At 43.4% G+C, this 20,026-nt stretch overlaps 2 protein-coding genes across 4 annotated transcripts in view; one reads left to right on the forward strand and one right to left on the reverse strand.

Annotated features, from left to right (window-relative positions):
* Nucleotides 1-19,785, reverse strand: CATSPER2 (cation channel sperm associated 2). Of its 3 annotated transcripts, none has more exons than XM_036299612.1 (13): nt 19,656-19,785; nt 18,749-18,895; nt 17,816-17,989; nt 17,556-17,624; nt 10,366-10,538; nt 9,441-9,596; nt 9,042-9,166; nt 7,389-7,567; nt 7,081-7,180; nt 6,710-6,766; nt 1,998-2,206; nt 1,302-1,469; nt 1-139 (listed from the first exon to the last, which is right to left on the reverse strand). In XM_036299612.1, exons 2-13 carry the CDS (start codon nt 18,891-18,893, stop codon nt 108-110), a joined length of 1,587 nt encoding a protein of 528 aa, XP_036155505.1. In that variant the 5' UTR covers nt 18,894-18,895; nt 19,656-19,785; the 3' UTR covers nt 1-107. The 3 variants fall into 3 exon arrangements, with proteins under 3 accessions (XP_036155505.1, XP_036155497.1, XP_036155515.1); XM_036299604.1 differs by lacking the exon at nt 19,656-19,785 and adding an exon at nt 19,395-19,588; XM_036299622.1 differs by lacking the exon at nt 19,656-19,785 and having other exon boundaries at nt 18,753-18,888.
* The window catches only part of PDIA3 (protein disulfide isomerase family A member 3), a 25,675-nt gene continuing 25,369 nt past the window's right edge, over nt 19,721-20,026 (forward strand). Inside the window, exon 1 of the mRNA XM_036299593.1 lies at nt 19,721-20,014. Within this exon, the coding sequence (XP_036155486.1) occupies nt 19,848-20,014 (167 nt within the window). The 5' untranslated portion in view covers nt 19,721-19,847. The remainder of the gene's footprint in view (nt 20,015-20,026) is intronic.

Below are 20,026 nucleotides of genomic sequence, written 5' to 3' on the forward strand. Positions count from 1 at the left end.
GCAATTACCAGCAGTATTTATTAAACATTTATACTTTGAATTCTCCATTTCAAACTATTCCCTTCAATATCTGTTGCCAAAGATATCGAAGCCATCCATCATTGGCTTCACTTGTCTTCAAGGTTCATCACTGCCTGCACTGTAAAGAAACAAACTGTGAGACTGGAGAGCAGGGAATATTCAGAACATACAAATGTTTGAAGTCTCTGCTTTTCTGGGTTCCCACACAAATTTTTACTAATGTTTACTTTTAATTAAGCCATGTGTTGCTTGTCAACTATAATTGAAAAAAATTAAGCCATATACACCTGTACCCTTTGCCATACATGAATTAATGATTAAAGAAGCTGCCTTGCTATCTTATCTCTTTCATCCTGTTCTCCTCAGAGAACAAGTGAGAAGGCAAGGCTGAGGACAACTGGAAAGAGCAAGATTAACCTTAGGCAACATTTTAAAGTACATGAATGTCTATTTTGACATCCTGTTCTAAATTCCACATTCCAATGCTATAAATTTCTTTTAATGCCTCCCTGTGCCCACCACAAACACACATTCTGTTATTTTGACATTGAGTTGATTTCAATTAGGTATGCGGAAGATAACACTAATCCATATTAAATTGTAAAAAAGGAATCCTAACTCGGTGTTTACTTCTAGAGGGAAAATTTATTAATCCAAATAAATCTTCGAATGGTGAAATTTCAAGTGAGAAACTTAAGGAAAATAACTCTACTATTTAAATCACATACTTCTCTCTGCCTCAGCTGACACTAGAAGGCACTGAAAGGAAGAGAAGTCTATAATTCATAAACCTCTCTGAGAAGTTGAGAGTAGTGGGCATTTGTGGGATTTCTGCTCACTATCTAATCCCTACAGCTATCAGTCATTATATATGCAACCTCAAAAACTTGAGCCTAAGGCCCTACTGCTCAGGTCTAAAATGTGCCTTCAAAGAGAAGAAATGTACAAAAAGGGTGGGTCACCAAAAATGAGTAAGAGCCCACCTTGTCTTAATTCCCAACAATTAGAACACTCTCCTCTTAGGAAATAAGCTCTCAGACATGAAAGGGTTTAGGTGTCCCCTACTAAAGAAACAAAATTGCCAGATTCTCTCCAGAAGAAATCGGAACATACGTCCAGAGTGTAACAAGTCAAACCAAGGATTTACCTTTTCTCGGTATGAGGTGGAAATTCAGAAGCTGAGATGTCAAAATAGTGGACCCCCCTTGCTTATCCTCAGTTATACATGCTACTCCAATTGTACTTAACTCCTGGTCCCTATGACTGCCCCAATGCCGTACCTGCAAACTCTTGCAGCCGCTTACGCTCCTCTAGGTTATACTGAAGCTTTTCCAGCAACTCAAAGTACCCGAAGAGTGAATCTCTAGGCCAGACAACGCACTCATCCTGATCCATGTCCATCAGCCCAGGCAGGTTCTGGTGCACATGGGTCTCCCAGTCCAATTCACCTTAAGAAGATGGAGGAATTCTTCTTAAAAACAAATAGATTTGTGGAACTTGGAAAAGAACTGATAAATCCTATGGTGTGCAGGGGAGAAAGAAGGGATGAAAGAGGTAACAGGAAGCAGAAAAGGAAGGTAAAGGGTCCATTACTAAGATACCACTTTTTACAATAAGCAAAGACAGCCACAGCCACACTTATCCAAAGTGAAGCAGAAGTACAGGGAAAATGAAGCACACAAAAAGTAAAATCAGACTGGTAGAGAAAACTGGGAAGTAGATATAGTGGGAGAGCTCTTTCAAGATTGGGATGTCTCCTAGAGTAGTCTGAATTCAAACGGAAGAAACCCACTGCTGGGTATGGGAGGCTAGGGGACGGTCAAGGGGAGAGAAAAAAAAAAGGAGACATATATAATACTCTTTGTAATACTTTAAGCAATAAAACAATTTTAAAAAAATAGTAAAAAATAAATAAAAAATAAAATAAAATAAAATTATACTGAGAAAAAAAAAAAAGAAAGAAACCCCCTGCTTACCAATAGAGTCAAATTTTTTGGATTCAGAAGGGGAAAGGAGGGAAGATGAAGGTTTGGAGGAAGCAGATGAGGAGGAGGAGGAGGAAGAGAAGGACTCTTCTTTTTTTGACCCAGATGCTCTTGAATCTTCTTCAGAGGAACTGCTTTCAGACTCTTCTTTAGGACCTTCTTCTGATAAGTCCAAAGATTCCGTTTGTTGACTGGTCTTTCTATAAGTAAATGAAGAAATGAAGAAATTTTATTGCCTGAAATACATTTATGAGGTATAGTTAGCTCTTTCATTATTCTGGTGCTGCCCCTAGCTATCTCTCTTTTTTCTTTCTTTTTTTTAAAAAAAATATTTTAATGATTTTTTTTTTTTACAGAGAGGAAGGGAGAGGGATAGAGAGTTAGAAACATCGATCAGCTGCCTCCTGCACATCTCCTACTGGGGATGTGCCCGCAACCAAGGTACATGCCCTTGACCAGAATCGAACCTGGGACCTTTCAGTCTGCAAACCAATGCTCTATCCACTGAGCCAAACCAGTTAGGGCCCCTAGCCATCTCTTAACACTGAGTCTTAAGGATATGAGGGCCGAACTGCTCATTGCATATACAAATTATTGTATAACAAGCCCCAGATCTGAGCTTAAGCACTTCCAACCTCAACTATCCCATGTGCTATATCTGTATTTAGTGCTCCTCACCACATAGCTCCTGTGCTCAGTTTTACTCAGGCTTCCACATTCTACACACAACCTTATTCTGCCAAGCTCCCCATTCCACAGCCCTGTGCCTGTAACACCACAACTATAGCCTTTGCCTCCATGATTCTATCTCTTAATAGTAGAGGGCTCCTGGGCTCAGCTCTTGGTCTTTTATCTTCTCCATCTATCATCACTCCTTTGGTGATCTCATCTGAGTTTAAATGACTACTAAATGCAAATTTAAACCTCTATTCCAGACCTCATTCCTCAATCCAGGCTATTATATGCAACCTTGACTCACATATCATCACTTGAATGTCTAATAGACATCTCAAATTTAACCAAAACTGAACTCTTATCCATCATATCTCTTCCACCAATAGCCTTCCCCATCTCAGCTAATTCATCCTACCAGTTGCTCAGGCCATAACTTTGGAGTCATCCTGAACTCTTCTCTTATATACCACATCCAATCCATCATGAAGTTCTGTTGACTCTATTTTCAAAATACATCTTTTTTCACTGGCACCTCTGGTACCACTCTGGTCTGAGTCATTATCACCCCTTGCTTGGAGAGCAGTATTGCCTCCTAACTTATTTCTCTGTTCCTTCCCTCATTCTTCTACAGCCTATCAACACAGAAATCTGGGTGACCCTTCTTAAATGTAAGTCATTGCATGTCACTGCTCTGTTCCCCATTTCACTCAGAGTCAAAGTCTAAATCCCTGCAATGGCCTCCACAGCCTTACAGAACAGGGTCCTCATTATCTCCTATCACTCTTCCCCTGCTCACTTTGCTGCAGTCACAATGGCTTCTTTGCTCTTTCTGAAACACATCAGGCATGGACCTTTGTACTAGCTGTTCCCTCTTCCTGGAACACTCTTCCATAGATTTACACATAACAACCCCCTCACCTAATCCAAGTGTTTGCTCAAATGTTACCTTTTCAGTGCGGCCATACCAACTACCTTATTTAAGATTACAACAGATCTGCAACCCCCACCCTGTACTCCAATCCCCCTTAACCTGTCCTATTTTTTTTTAAATATATTTTATTGATTTTTTACAGAGAGGAAGGGAGAGAGATAGAGAGTTAGAAACATCGATGAGAGAGAAACATCGATCAGCTGCCTCCTGCACATCTCCTACTGGGGATGTGCCCACAACCAACGTACATGCCCTTGACCGGAATCGAACCTGGGACCTTTCAGTCCGCAGGCCGACGCTCTATCCACTGAGCCAAACCGGTTTTGGCTGTCCTATTTTTTTTATGCTTATTATATTTTAACATATTAATACTAGAGGCCCGGTGCATGAAATTCGTGCACTGGGGGGTGGGGTTCCCTCAGCCCAGCCTGCCCCCTCACAGTCCGGGAGCCCTCAGTGGATGTCCTACTGATGGCCACAGTCTGGCAGCAGAGGCTCGGAGCAGGCGTCCTGTGTGTGTGTGTGTGTGTGTGTGTGTATGTGTGTGTATGTGTCTGTCTGCTAGGGCCTGCCCCCAGCCACGCCACGTAGGCTCGAAGCAGTTGCCGTGTGTGTGTCCCCACTGGGGGTCTGCCCCCAGCCACATTGGAGGCTCAGAGCAGGCACTGTGTGTGTGTGTGTGTGTGTGTGTGTGTGTGTGTGTCGGCTGGGGGCCTGCCCCCAGCCACACCATGGAGGCTTGGAGCAGGAGCCCCTCTGTATTGATCTCTCAGCCTCCTGGCCTCCACTGCATGTTGTACTCTCCCTTGAGCTATGGCCAGGATGGGGGTGCTGCCCACAGGCCGGGCTTTCCCGCTCCCAGGTCTCCATGGCGACTGGGGAGCAGGCCCAGCTGGGGGCTGCCCTCAGGCTGGGCTTGCTTTCCTGCTCCTGGATCAGGCGCAGCTGGGGGCTGCCTGCAGGCCACACTTTTCTACTTACTGATGGCCAGATCACCACAGTGACCCAGGGCCCAGCGGCACTTTCCTGCTCTCCAATAGTCATAGGGTCCCGGCTGGGAGCAGGGCTTAGCAGTGCGGGGCTTAGGTGGCACGGGGGTCCCAGCTGGGGGCTCAGGTGGCACACAGGGGTCCCGGCTGGGGCCGGGGCTTATACCCTGCTGCCCAGGGCTGCACATGGAGCCTGGATGGCAGCTCGTGCTGTCCCGCCCTGCCTGTAGTATAGGATAGAGGCCTGGTGCACAGGTGTGGGCCGGCTGGTTTGCCCTGAAAGTGTCCCAGATCAGGGTGGGGGTCCTGCTTGGGTGCCTGGCCAGCCTGGATGATGGGCTGATGGCTATTTGCAGCTGGTCACACCCCCTTCAGGGTGGGGGTCCCCACTGGGGTGCCTGGCCAGTCTGGGTGAGGGCCTGAGAGCCGTTTTCAGGCTGGAGGGCAACTTAAGCTCCCAGCCTCTCTTTTTTTCTTTCTTTTTTTTTATTCTGGGATTTATTTACCTTCTATAGCTGTCACTGGAGCTGAGAGCCGGCTCCAGCTCTGAGGGCTGAAAGCAGGTTCTGGGTCTGTTTGGCTTCTATAATTGAAACTCTGTTGGCATCACTGCAGCTCTAAGCTCTGAGGCCGAAGCTGGCTGAAAGCAGGTCTCTGGAGATTTTTTAGCTTCTATAATTGCAACATAGTTGCCTAGAGTGCAGCTCAGAGCCCAGCAGCGGCAGGCTGGGAACATTGGTTTCCTCCGTCACTGGAGCAAGAAAGCCTGTCTGCCAGCCGCCATCTTGGTTGGCAGTTAATTTGCATATCCTGCTGATTAGCCAATGGGAAGGGTGTCGGGGTTATGGTCAATTTGCATGTTTCTCTTTTATTAGATAGGATACTTACTTGATATATTTATTATTTATTGTCTCTTTCCCCTACCCTAGTATGTAAGCTACATGAGAGCAGGCATTATTGTCTTTTTTTTTTAAATCCTCACCCGAAAATATTTTTTCCAGATTTTTTTAGAGAGAGTAAAAAGGAGAGGAAGAGAGAGAAACATCTATGTGAGCAAGACACATTGATTGGTTGCCTCCCACATGTGCCCCAACTGGGCCGGGTGATAGAGCCTGCAACTGAAGTACGTGCCCTTGACCAGAATCAAACCCTGGACGCTTCAGTCTGAGGGCCAACATTTTATCCACTGAGCCAAACTGACTCCCTCTGGAAGTTCTAGGGGAGAAGTTTCCTTGCTTCTTCTAGCTCTGGCAGTTAGTTGCCTAGCATTCATTGCCTTCTATTAACTTGTGGTTGCATCACTCCAATCTCTATATCTGTCTTCACATCTCCTTCTCCTATTCTCTATGTCAGTGGTTCTCAACCTTCCTAATGCTGCGACCCTTTAATACAGTTCCTCATGTTATGGTGACCCCCAATTTCATTGTTACAAATTGAACATAATTAAAGCATAGTGATTAATCACAAAAACAGTATGTAATTATATATGTGTTTTCCGATGGTCTTAGGCGACCTCTGTGAAAGGGTCATTCAATCCCCAAAGGGGTTGCGACCCACAGGTTGAGAATCGCTGCTCTATGTCCATGTCTTCTCTTCTGTATCTGATAAGGACCCTTATCACTGGATTTAGCATCTACCTGGGTAATCCAGAATAATCACATCTCAAGATCCTTAACAGCCGTGGGCAAACTATGGCCCGCAGGCCGAATCTGGCCCGTTTGAAATGAATAAAACTAAAAAAAAAAAAGACCATACCCTTTTATGTAATGATGTTTACTTTGAATTTATATTAGTTCACACAAACACTCCATCCATGCTTTTGTTCCAGCCCTCCGGTCCAGTTTAAGAACCCATTGTGGCCCTCGAGTCAAAAAGTTTGCCCACCCCTGACTTAATTACATCTGCAAAGACCTTTCCCCTAATAAGGTCATGTTCCCAGGTTCTGGGGGTTAGGACATGGGCGTATGTTTTGGGGGGCTACCATTCAACCACTATGATCAATAGTTATTGAATGAATGAATGCCCTCTCAAAGCCAATTTTCACCTCTGGTTTTCTACCCTCCCCTCCTTCATGTGTGTCTATCCCAGTTCATGTACACACTCCTAACCTGATTTCCACTTTGCTCACGCTTGACCTCAGTCCATCAGGGGACAGGTTTTGTCTCCTGCAAAGCAAAAAACACAGAAGAGTGAAGAGAGTTATACTGAAGCAGGAATTTAATAAAGAAAATAATTCACATCATAAAATAAAGAAAACTAAGTGAAGAGAACAAATTGTGGTAAAGGGGAGAAAAAGAGTAGGGACGTCCCCAAAAGGAGATAAAGAATCAGGCAACAGTCTAGAGCTGGGGCATTGTAACCCTTGGGCAAATCTCCTGTCACAAGGGAAAGATAGAGTAAAGGCCACAGAGTAAAAACAGGGAATGAGATCAGGAAACCTTTGAGAACTAAAGTTGGGTTTGAAAATGGAGAGGCAGACCTCTGGATAATCTGCCGCTTGAATATGCCGGCTTTGTGCTGAACTTCCAGATGTGTCATCTCTTCATTCAGCTCGTTCCTGATGGTCTGAAAGTTAGTAACTGACCCAAAGGGCCATTAGGAGTTGAGAATGTGACAAGACCTAGGGAGAGAACTTAGGTGGGGAGAAACCAAGTGAAATATTCACTACAGGCCCCACGCCTTCCTGCAGTATTAGGTTCTCTCGCCCCGTTATCCACCGCTATTAGCTTTCACTCTAATTTCTTCCCAAACTCCCCTCCCATCAAGTTTTACCTCTTCTATGCTTACCCATCATTGCTACTATGATATTTCGAAAGATAATGGAACCAAGTAACAACGAAAGGATGACATAGATGCTGCTGAAGGTTCGGCTGACTTCAGGCACCTTCCAGGTGTCCTGAAGCAGTGCATACCAATGATCCAGGGTGAAGAGAATGAACACTGTCACTAGGGAATTCAACAGGTCCCTAAAGAAAAAGGTGTGTACATAGATAAAACAGAAATCTAAACCTCTCAGACAGTTTCCTTCTCATTTTTTTTTCTTCATTGTCACTCTTACTAGTAAAGCAACCTAAGAGCATTTCTTTATAGTTTGCTCTGACTCTGGCTACTTTTCTACTGTGCTCAATTTTTTTTTTTTTTTATTTTAGCTAATCATTCTTCAGTTTGGGGTTGTTTTATTAGGTTTTCCTTTATTGTGAATAATTTCTGAATTTCACATACTATTCCATTAGTACCTGGGACATAGTATGTACTCAATAAATAGGTACTGCCCTAGCCAATTTGGCTCAGTGGATAGAGCGTCAGCCTGTGGACTGAAGGGTCCCAGGTTCAATTCCGGTGAAGGGCACGTGTCCAGGGTGTGGGCTCAATCACCAGTAGGGGGCGTGAAGGAAGCAGCTGATCAATGATTCTCTCTCATCACTGATGTTTCTATCTCTCTCTCCTTCTCCCTTCCTCTCTAAAAGCAATAAAATATATATTTTTTAAATAAATAAATAGGTACTGACTGAATTTCTAAAAATTGAACGGACTACCATTTATGTATCATTTTTTGGTAAGCTCATTCTCCACTGCCCTACAGACTTCACCTAACAGAAGAGCACTTACAAATTTAGCAAACGTCATTCCTATTTAGTTTGTTGGTATGAACTAATAGGCAAGTAAATGAATGGATTTGTGACATAAACATATGATCCCAAATAATAAATGATAATGAATATATCACAAAAGCTCTCAGAAACGTATTTAAAATTTCCTTCTTAGTCCTCCATATACAATTTGTTGGAAACATCAAGGCCTGAATAGGATAAATAGGACTTTCCTAACTTGTACTCTTAAAAAACTACTAAGAAAGACCTGAGAGGTGCTGACAAGATTGGATTCCAATTCATAAATATTATCACCTCTAAATCCAAATTGATTTTCTACTAGTAATCAGTGTTCTCTAGACAAAGATCTTAAGAGGATTCTACTTTTGAATGAATACAGGTGTGTGCATGTGTAATCCCTACACCTAGAGATTGGGGAAAAACCAGTGAGCATGTTTGAGAGTGACATTTATTACCACAATGTATGTAAGTACTCTGCTAAGTGCTCTAATGCATTACCTCATTTACCCCTACACTCTTATTCTCATTTTTCAAAAGAGGCATAGAAACCAGGACTTAACCACTGGAATATACTGCCATTTAAAGATGGTTGATGAAGGTGCATATGAATTTGCAAAATCCACGGCAAATCTGGTAGCTGCCCTGTCCTCAAAATCAGAGTGAATACCACTAACAATTCCTTTACTTTCTCTTTGCCTCTCCTTACTGTGTTATATTCCATTTTTTTTACAATAGACTATACTTTTTGTATTACTATACTTTAGACTAGCTTCCCGGTTTCATGCCCAAATTCTCTCCCCCTACCCAGGATTCTCCCAGTCCTGCCTACGAGAAGAAGTCTTGGTACTCCAGGTCCTGGCGAGTTGAACGGGTATAATCCTCGAAGAAGTAGACACCGGCCACAGCAAAAATGTAGAAGAAGATGATCAGCAACAACAAAAGGAACATCATGCTCTAGAAGCCATGACTTCAAGTTAGTGCTGGACCAAACAAGGCTGATTTCCACCTATAGCCCAGTCAAGCCCACCCTGGAAAACCCCCCAACAAACCCTCACTTCGCCCTGAGCCCAGCCATCTGAGTCCACAACAGCTAGACCACAGCCCTTTCTCATCCAGTAACATAGCTCAGGATCTTTCATTGCCTTCTTTGTCCCACCCAGACTTGTCTTGTGTAACCCCCATGCTTGTCCACCTTGCCCACCTGGTTTTGCTGCTACAGTCAAATCACCTTAAGGGCCCTAACCAGGGCCAAAATAATGACTCGAACTTGAGGGATTCGTGTAAAGAGTTTGAGAGACCTTAGAACCCGGCAGATCCTCAGCAACTGGAGCCATGCAGACTGGCCTCCTACCCCTGTCAGCACCACAATCTCAGGAAGCAGGGACTGTAGGAAACACACAGATTATGAGTAAAATATACCCAAAAGCACCCACACAGTTGTTCCTTCATTATCTGGGGTTTTTTTTTTCATAGTTCCTTGGGGATTATCCCTTGAATAACATTCTCTGGTGATTGTTTCCTATTTGGTCCTTCTATACTAAATTACTTAAACTCTATACTTCAATTTGCTCAGACATAAAATGGGGATAGCCCTAGCCAATTTGGCTCAGTTGATAGAGCATCAGCCTGCAGATGATTCAGGTCAAGGGCACATACCTTGGTTGCAGGGCTCATGCAGGAGGCAACCAATCGATGTGTTTCTCTCACATCAATGTTTCTCTCTGTCTTTCCCTCTCTCTTCCATTCTCCCCAAAAATTAATGGAAAAGTATCTTCGGGTGAGGATTAACAAAAAAAATTAAAAATAAATAAAGAGGGGATAAAACAGTGCCTATCTCATTGGGTTGTTGTGGAGTTCAAATGAGAAAATACATGTGAACAGTGCCTGGCAACTAGTAAGTGCTCAGTAACTGGTAGACATTATTGTTGGGGCTAATGTTGGGGTTAGATTCTGCCTTGCTCCTAATACCAACTCCTGCAATGAATGAACTTCAGTTTTGAAAGACATAGGGGCGGGGGGGGGGGGGGAGAAGTTAGGTACATTTCTACTTGTTTCTTCCTGTGATCTAACTATCTTAACTTTTCTTGTCATTTTGATTCACCTAGGCACATTCCTCAGCCCACTAAACTAATCCTCAGGATAGCTATCCTTACCAATATGGTAACAATAAAATCAAAGACATTCCAGGCATTCTTCCAGAAGAGGGAAAAGCTGGAGAGCCACATAAGAAGGATCTCCAAGATGAAAATAAGTAAGATGAACCAAGCTGCCACCTCCAGAGTCAGCTTCAGTGGCCACAGTTGGGTATTTGTGGATTCAAGCAATTCTGTGAGAATAGAGCAAAGGATGAATAAAGGTTAGGGAAGTGGGAAGCTGAATGATAGAGAATGATCACAACCTGTTATAAACCACAGTTGTGTCCACTGCTATTACACTTTTTAGTTTCTCTAAAAACTGTGGTTGCTTCAACCTGTAAAATACAGGGGTGGACAGAATCAAATATGAAAAATAGCTGCGACTCATCTCTCCTGCTGATATGGATATGCCTAACAGCTGCCTATTAGTCACTGCCTTCCCACTCTGGGATCACACAAAGTCCTCTCTTAACTACCACCAACCCTATCTGCTGTACTGTTAACCCCCTTCCCATCTTAAATTTCACAAAGAAGCAATGAGCCTTGAGAATAGATGAAAATGTAGGACCATGATATATATTAAGTGCTTTATAAGGGATGTAGAAACAAGAAGCCAAATTCATGGGGCATATTGAGTCAGAACAATTGCTTGGTTCTTTGTGTTGTTGGGATATGTGTGTGTGTGTGTGTGTGTGTGTGTGTGTGTGTGTGTGTGTTTTAGAGAAAGAGGTGGTGGGGAAGGAGAAAGAGACAAGGAGAAACATTGATTTTGTTGTTCCACCCATGCATGTATTCATTGGTCAACTCTTGTAGGTGCCCTAAGCAGGGACTGAGCCTACAACCTTGTTGTAACAGGATGCTAATCTAACCAACTGAGCTATCCAGCCAGGGTTGTTAGCTTTTAAAACTTCCCCTTTCTTCTATAAAATTGATTTTGTTCTGCAAAGCAAATAGAATCCTTTATTTTCTTTCTAGAATCCTATTATTTGCTAACTGCTATCCCTTAACTCATTGCCTTAATCTTTCAACCTTCTTCATCACTTTTATACATTTAGTGAATGTATATCATGCTATTAAAAAAAAAACACATTGAGATTAAAATAGGCTTAAAAGCTAAAATTTAATATTTTTCCTTTTGAAACAGAATACTCCAAATGCACTATGACTGATATGCTTGGCAGGTGATGGAGATCAGAAGAGCATACTCAATCATCCTGAAGAACACAACTGCTGTGTAGATTGTGACACACAGTTTTATATCTTATTACTTTTAGTAATATTTTTGGCAAATTATATCCATATGTTGTTGGAAATAAGGACTATTCATACTTGCAATGTGTTACTATCCAAGAAAATGAATCAAATCTTTCTTCTCTCTCATCATTCAGAAACAAAATATGAAAATTATAAAAATAAACAACCAATATCATTGTGAAAGCTTCTTTCTATTTTTTATGCCCTACATTTTAACATATATCACATGTATCTAACATATAATACATAATGTTGTAAGCCTGAAACTAATGTTATATGTCAATTATATCTCTATTGAAAAAACAAAACAAAAAATAGCCTGGCCAATGTGGCTAAGCAATTGAGTGTCGACCTATGAACCAGGAGGTCATAGTTCGATTCCTGGTCAGGGCACATGCCTGGGTTGTGGGCTTGATCCCCAGTGTGGGTGTGCAGGAGACAGGTGATCAATGATTCTCTCTCATCACTGATCTTTCTCTCTCTCCCTCTCCCTCCTCCTAAATCAATAAAAAAATTAAAAAATAATAATTAAATTAAAAAATATTATAGCCCTGACTAGTTTGGCTCAGTGGTTGGAGAGTCAGCCCAAGGACTAAAGGGTCATGGGTTCGATTCCCAGTAAAGGGCATGTACCTTGGTTGCTGGTTCGATCCTCAGCCCCATCGGGGGAGGAAGGCAACCAGTCAATGTGACTCTCTGTCTCTGTCTCTCTCTCTCTCTCTCTTCATATCCCCCCTCCTTCCTCCCTTCCACTCTCTCTAAAACTCAATAGAAAAAAATATCCTCGGGTGAGGATTTAAAAAAAGATAGATTAATAGATGATAGATATCTAAATAAATAGATAAGTGGGTAGATGGATATTCAAATCCTAAAACAAATAATTAAAAATTCAAAACTCAATATATCAACTGCATAGCCAAGATGAATCCTTCTCCAAGTTGTTAGAGAAATAAAACTGTTTTTTTAAAAAAATAAAAATTATATAATATATAAAATAAATATATTTGATCCCAAAATCAAACTTAATGTTATTTTAAAATTCATTTGTACACAAACCATATATTTTCTTTAAAAATAGCACAAAACACTTATAAAGTGGCAAAAGTAAAAATTTGCTCACATGATTTTTAAAATTGTGTTAAAAACAATATTTAATATGCTAGTCTAAAATATTATTTTTACTTAAACTTGCTTCTTTATATCACATAAAAGTAATTAAGTGATTAAAAGGCCTAAGGAAGCTCTGGCTGTTGTGGCTCTGTGGTTGAGCGTCATCCTATGCACCAAAAGGTCACAGGTTTGATTCTGGGTCAGGGCACATCCCTGAGTTGTAGGTGTGATCCCCAGTAGGGATTGTACAGGAGGCAGCCAGTCAATGTTTCTCTCTCTCTACAAATCAATAAAATAAAAAAACACGTGGGGGGAAAATGGGAGATATTTGTAATACTATCAACGATAAAAAAATATATTAAAAAAAACAACGCCTGGGGTGGGAACCAGGCAGAGGGGAGCTATGGGGGGGGGGGGGGGGGGGGGGGGGAGGAACAACTGTAATAAATCTGAACAATAAAGATTTAATTTTAAAAAAATAAAAATAATAAAATAAAACACAAATCATTAAAAAAGAAAGAAAATAGGAGAAACCAAGATGGCGGCATAGGTAAACACGGAAATTGCTGCCTCCCGCAACAAATTCAAAAATACAACTAAAAGACAAAACAGACATCATCCAGAACTACAGGAAGGCTGGCTGAGTGGAAATTCTACAACTAGAAGGAAAGAGAAAAGCACACTGAGACTCAGAGGAGGTGCGGAAGTAAAGTGCAGAGGTACGGAGGCGTACGTGGAAAGGGCTGGCAACTGAGAACGCGGCTGTCTTTTTCAATCGGGAGGGAGTCACAAGCTCCCGACTGCTCTGAACTCCAGTTCCGGGCGAGTCTCTGGGGACCCAGAATCATACAGGGAGAAACTGGACTGTCTGGCAGCAGGCAGAACTCAAGGGCGGCTTTCCCTCAGAGGTGCTTGCAGCGATTACCGGGGACACTGAGACGCAAGGCCCCTTAGGGCAGGGCTGAGGATCAGCCATAGCTGTTTGCTCCGCCCTGTTGATCCCCTGAGACCCCGCCCTACCCAGGCTGCAGCAGAGGCTTGTGCATATGAATGCTCTGGCCCTTTGCAATCTGAAAATTACCTAACAAACTGCAGCTGGGCCAGACAGACCCAGAACTTCCAAGAGAAGGCCCAAGGCCCCACAGCAGCTTGCATTGCTTCACAGCTGGGCCTCATCTGGGCACCTCCAAATGCCAAACAAGGAAGGGATCTGCAGATCTCTTCGTAGCTCCTGCTGGGTAGCCTCAGGCAGAGGCTAAATTAGCACCTCCTTAGATCCAAGAGCCAGTGTACCCAGTGGTCAGAGTGGGACCATCCAAATTACAACTCCTCAGATCCATAAGGGACACACTCAGGGGGCAGACTCAGTGAGCACCAAAGCCCCACTGAAGCAAGTCTTGCCCCGTAAGGGTGTCTTCAGCACAGAAGTTCTCCCACTGTAGACACAGCTGATTCTCACAGCCAATAGGCCTGGAGGTCAATTCCTCCCAGTGATACCTATAACAATCAAGGCTTAACTACAACAAGACTGTGCACAAAGCTCACAAAGGGGTGCACCAAGAGTGTCCACCTCAGGTAATTGGGGAGGCTGAGCCACTGGGCCCTAGAGGACACCTAGCACACAAAGCCACTCTATCAACACATGAAAGCAGCCAAAATGCAGAGACAAAGAAACAGGTCACAAATGACAGAAATGGAGGAAAGCAAACGACTGGATATAGAGTTCAAAACCACGGTTATAAGGTTTTTCAAGAATTTTATGGAAACCGCTGATAAATTTAGTGAGACCCTCAAGAAATCTAGTGAGACCCTCGAGGATATGAAAAAGGACCAACTAGAAATTAAGCATACATTGACTGAAATAAAGAATAATATACAGAGATCCAACAGCAGACAAGAGGATCCCAAGAATCAAGTCAAAGATTTGAAATACAAAGAAACAAAAAATACCCAACCGAAAAAGAAAAAAGAAAAAAGATTCCAAAAAATGAAGATAGTGTAAGGAGCCTCTGGGACAACTTCAAGCGAACCAACATCCAAATTATAGGGGTGCCAGAAGAAGAGAGAGGGCAAGATATTAAAAACCTATTTGAAGAAATAATGACAGAAAACTTCCCCTACCTGGTGAAAGAAATAGACTTACAAGTCCAGGAAGCACAGAGAACCCCAAACAAAAGGAACCCAAAGAGGACCACACCAAAACACATCATCATTAAAATGCCAAGAGCAAAAGACAAAGAGAGAATCTTAAAAGCAACAAGAGAAAGACAGTCAGTTACCTACAAGGGAGTACCCATACGACTGTCAGCTGATTTCTCAACAGAAACTTAGCAGGCCAGAAGTGAGTGGCAAGAAATATTCAAAGTGATGAATGCCAAGAACCTACAACCAAGATTACTTTACCCAGCAAAGCTATCATTCAGAATTGAAGATCAGATAAAGAGCTTCACAGATAAGGAAAAGCTAAAGGAGTTCACCACCACCAAACCAGTATTATATGAAATGCTGAAAGGCATCCTTTAAGAAGAGGAAGAAGAAGAAAAAGGTAAAGATACAAATTATGAACAACAAATACACATCTATCAACAAGTGAATCTAAAAATCAAGTGAATAAATAATCTGATGAACAGAATAAACTGGTGTTTATAATAGAATCAGGGGCATAAAAAGGGAGTGGACTGACTATTCTTGGGGGGGAAGGGGTGAGGGGGATGCGGGAAGAGACTGGACAAAAATCGTGCACCTATGGATGAGGACAATGGGGGGGGGGGTGACGGTGGAGGGAGGGGTGGGAACCGGGTGGAGGGGAGCTAAGGGGGGGAAAAAGAGGAACAACTGTAATAATCTGAATAATAAAGATTTAATTTAAAAAAAAGAAAGAAAATAAACTAGAACAGAGCAGCAACTCCAACAAATAATAGCTCATAGAACAGAAAAAGCTGATAAGAAAGTACATTAAGTATTTTATTTAAATAAGTTTAGGTCTACCAAAACAAAGTCTAAAGTATGGAGAAAAATTATGCAAAACATCTCAATAATTATTTATATTAGTTACATAACACAACATTTTGGACCTATCGAATTAAATAAACTATATTATTAAAATAAAATTTAAAAAACACCTAAGGAGTTTTTATTTTTTTTATTTTTTATTTTTTTTTTATATATTTTATTGATTTTTCACAGAGAAGAAGGGAGAGAGATAGAGAGTTAGAAACATCGATGAGAGAGAAACATCGATCAGCTGCCTCCTGCACATCTCCCACTGGGGATGTGCCCGCAACCCAGGTACATGCCCTTGACCGGAATCGAACCCGGGACCCTCCAGTCCGCAGGCCGACGCTCCATCCACTGAGCCAAACCAGTTAGGGCCACCTAAGGAGTTTTTAAAGATTATATATGCATTACCGGGAAACAAAATTACAAAACAAAAAAAAGATTAGGGAGCTTTGATCTAGAAAACTGATTGTTAATATTTTTTTTCCCTATCTTTAACAACATTCTTTGTGTTCTGGAAAATTATTTTTTAAAAGCCTAAACAAAGCTTTAATGTTCATCACATGAATTAATCTGTTCAAAGAAATCTGTTATTCACAAATAATTATTCCTCCTGCCTTTCTATCATGAGAATCTATATTATAAAAACCCAGTGGCCCTAACACTGTAACAACCAAAGACTGGTACCAGGAGGCTGCATGCATGGCAAGGCGCACACAGGTGGGTGGGGACTTGACTCTGGGTCTCATAGTGCAGCTGGACCTTGAGTGGGGGGGAGGGGGGAGTCCCATGGCGCAGTGGGGTCTGGGGTCCTGGGTCTTGCGTGATTTCCTGCAGGTCTGGGTCTCACGCGATTTCGTGCGCTCGGTCACTAGTGTACTTAATAAAATACAACTTAACTCTCAGGCAATCTATTTATCCTCTGGCACAGTGATCATGTTTCATATTCAGCCGTCTTACCAAACAGAATGGTTAGTGCTATTTTTTTTTCATTTGCCCATTAGATGCAGGGAATCTTGTACAGGTACTACTACTTACTTTATTCCAAGGCTTAAGACTATATCCCTAACCTCACAAGGGAAATACAAACCAATTATACAAGAAATAGGAAATGTGGGGAACACAGTTCAAAATTCCCATATGTGGAGGAAATAAAACACTTCAAAGAATATATAATATACTATAGTGGTCAATGACATCAATTATTGTGGTGTAAATATCTTTGACCTAACTGTATTAAAAGACAGTTTTAAAGTAGGAAACTTCTCCAAAACAACTGAGAATGAAACAAGGAAGTGAGTACTTCCACTGTCCTTTATCCTTTCTGAGCAGTTTGTTTGAGATGATAATCAAATGAGCACATTGATTCTCCAGATTTCTTTTACTGTTAATACATTTCATATAACTTATGACTGGTTTTAGAGTTATTTACTCTTTAAGTTATTTTTTACTAACATCTTACTTGTACCTAACTTTATATACTTTGTGAGCTTTCTTATTCATACTTAATCTTTCTATATATACTTATAAAAATGTAAATATTGGATCACTCACTGATAGGAACCAATATTTCTAAGAGGAAAGTTTAATTCAAACAAATGTAGACTAGACCGACACAAGAAATATAACCAGTCTTCCCATCTCCAGTTCCTTGTTGAGTCTATTACACCCTACCTCTAAGTGTTGAGACTACCTTATATCTACTACACTCTCAAAAGCCCTCCAAATGTATCTAGATCTTAGCAGTTTGCCAGCACAATTCAAATAACATTAAAAATGTAAAATAATCAATTTAAAGGAAAAATGACTTCCCCCCACTTACTCTTTCACTCAATGTCAATTCTCACCTATTTCAACCATCAGTACAATTGTATTCAAAATTATGAGGAATATGATGAAGTTTGTGAAGAGAGGACCTGTTTTCTCTTAAGGAAATATATAGTGGAGTTCTTTGACTCATGCAGGTGAAATAATAGGGGCAAGAATAGAACCAGTGAGATTGAGAAGGAAATGGAGTTTGGAAAGAGGAAAATAAAATCATAAGGCTGATGGTGGGGCAAGAAAAAGAGTAAAGCCATGGGATAAAATGAGTAGTATGAAAGGATACACTCAAGGACCCATCCAGCCCACAAAGAAAGAGGTGGCCTCCAACTGAAGCGCACTTCAAGCTTGCTCATCAGTCTTTGGCTATGCGTAATCCGTTCTTCATGACGAGGCTTTATGGAGAAGCGCACAAGCTGGTTTTGATCTCCTAACATAATTTTCTTCTGATGGGCAGGATCTACACCAAAAAAAAGGGGGGGGGGGGTCAGTAGGTAATTACAAAGAAAAGTTTGAGCGGCGAGAAGGTATGAAGAGGAGGTAGGTTTGGGGGCAGGAATACTGATTACGTAAGGGGCACCCTCGTGGTGGGGCTTGCCTTGCTGCTCCTGCTCACGGCAACTAATATTAGTTTGAAGAGCTAATGTATGTATTGCTTATGATCAACACTGTCCATGCCCAAGAATAAAGACGACAGGTCCAACTCTATGTTTTAAATGTCTTTGGTAAAAACTTCCACAACAGTCAGGGCTGGAAGGCCGAAGAGTTAGTAGCCTTAGGGTTTTATCACCTGGATCCAAATAATTTTATTTTTAAAACCTTTGATTTGCCGAAACCGGTTTGGCTCAGTGGATAGGGCGTCAGCTTGCGGACTGAAAGGTCCCGGGTTCGATTCCGGTCAGGGGCATGTATCTGGGTTGCGGGCACATCCCCAGTGGGAGATGTGCAGGAGGCAGCTGATCGATGTTTCTCGCTCATCGATGTTTCTAACTCTCTATCTCTCTCCCTTCCTCTCTGTAAAAAAATCAATAAAATATATTTTAAAAACAACAACAAAAAAAACCTTTGATTTATCAAGTTTGGTGTGACCTCCGAACTAACAACCATCTCAATCTCCCCTGCATTTTCCACCCTTAAAACTGTCTGCCTGCTGCCTATGCTTTGGAGGGTGCGGATGGGAGTCTTTAAGATTCTCTTTGGGAAGAGACAGGCTGCTGACCGACCATCTCTCGGACGGTGTGCCGTGGCACAGCTTGGCTCACGCCTTGCAGATGCTCGATGAGTGAGAAGGTATCGATGAGACGAGAACGAATGGCATCAGCTCTGGGCAGCTGTATGTGTCCCTCTGGGTTGTAAGTGGCCATGTCTGTTAAGACAATGGAAAAACCATCTATCATTTCATTCTCGGAGTTGCATCCAAGATCAGGGGTCTTCTTCCCCTCCTCCCACTCTCTTTGCCCTTAAGAATACAAACACATTGTAACAAGACTCAAGGTTTTTTGTGGGTTGTTTTTTGTTTTTGTTTTTTTTTTTGAGACAAAAGGCGCCAGGAGTCCTAAGAGGCTATTGCACCCTTGACGAAGTGGCCGGGCGCCTTCCCTCGTGCGGCGGCATCTCTCATTCCGAGCAGCAGCCACAAGGGTCGGCAGGCGTCCCCGGGGTTGGACAAAGAGGAATTCGGGCACCACCTGGACCCCGAAGGAACCAGGCAATGCAATGAGGTGGCGCAGCGGGAGGGCTCGGGGCTGCCCCCGACACAGAAAGCAAGTTCAGAGGAACCGGACAACGTGCCACAGCCTGACATCTGGGTCACGTGTCGGGTCCCAGCGCAGCTCCCGCTCCCAACTTCCGCCGGCGGGCCTCACCTCGGCCCGGGCCCCGCCGCCCACTCGGCCCCGACTTCACGCCTCCACCTCCGCTCCGGCGTCCCGAGCTCGGCCGTCCCCCCACCCGCTGAACGCGTCCGGGGTCGGCTCCCCGCCGGACCGCGACGCCTTCCCAGCTCTGCCCGCACCACCCCGAGTTCCGGCTCGCCCGGAGCCCAGCTCCGGTCCCCCGCCCCGGCCCCTCCCGCCCGGACGCCCGCCGCCAGGCCCCGCCCCGCGCCCCGGCCACCCGGCGGTTACCGGCTGGTCCCGCCCGCCCGACGCCAGCGCCGCGCAGCCAATCGGCGGCTGCCACACTGCGGCCCGAGCCGGGCGGGGGTGGGGACGTCCGGCTGCAGGTCCGCCTGGGCTAGACGCGTGAGCACCGGCCGAGGGTGCGTGGTTGCAGGTCCGGTCCCCGCAGGCCCCGCCGAGTCCCGACCCTCCGCCGCCATGCGCCCCCGCCGCCTCGCACTGCTCCCGGGCGTGGCGCTGCTGCTGACCGCGGCCCGCTGGGCCGGTGCCTCCGACGTGCTGGAACTCACGGACGACAACTTCGAGAGTCGCGTCTCCGACACGGGCTCCGCGGGCCTCATGCTCGTGGAGTTTTTCGCCCCCTGGTGAGGCCACTG

The sequence above is a fragment of the Myotis myotis genome, unplaced genomic scaffold (genome assembly GCF_014108235.1).
Source record: "Myotis myotis isolate mMyoMyo1 unplaced genomic scaffold, mMyoMyo1.p scaffold_m19_p_1, whole genome shotgun sequence".
In the NCBI taxonomy this organism is placed as follows: Eukaryota; Metazoa; Chordata; class Mammalia; order Chiroptera; family Vespertilionidae; genus Myotis; species Myotis myotis.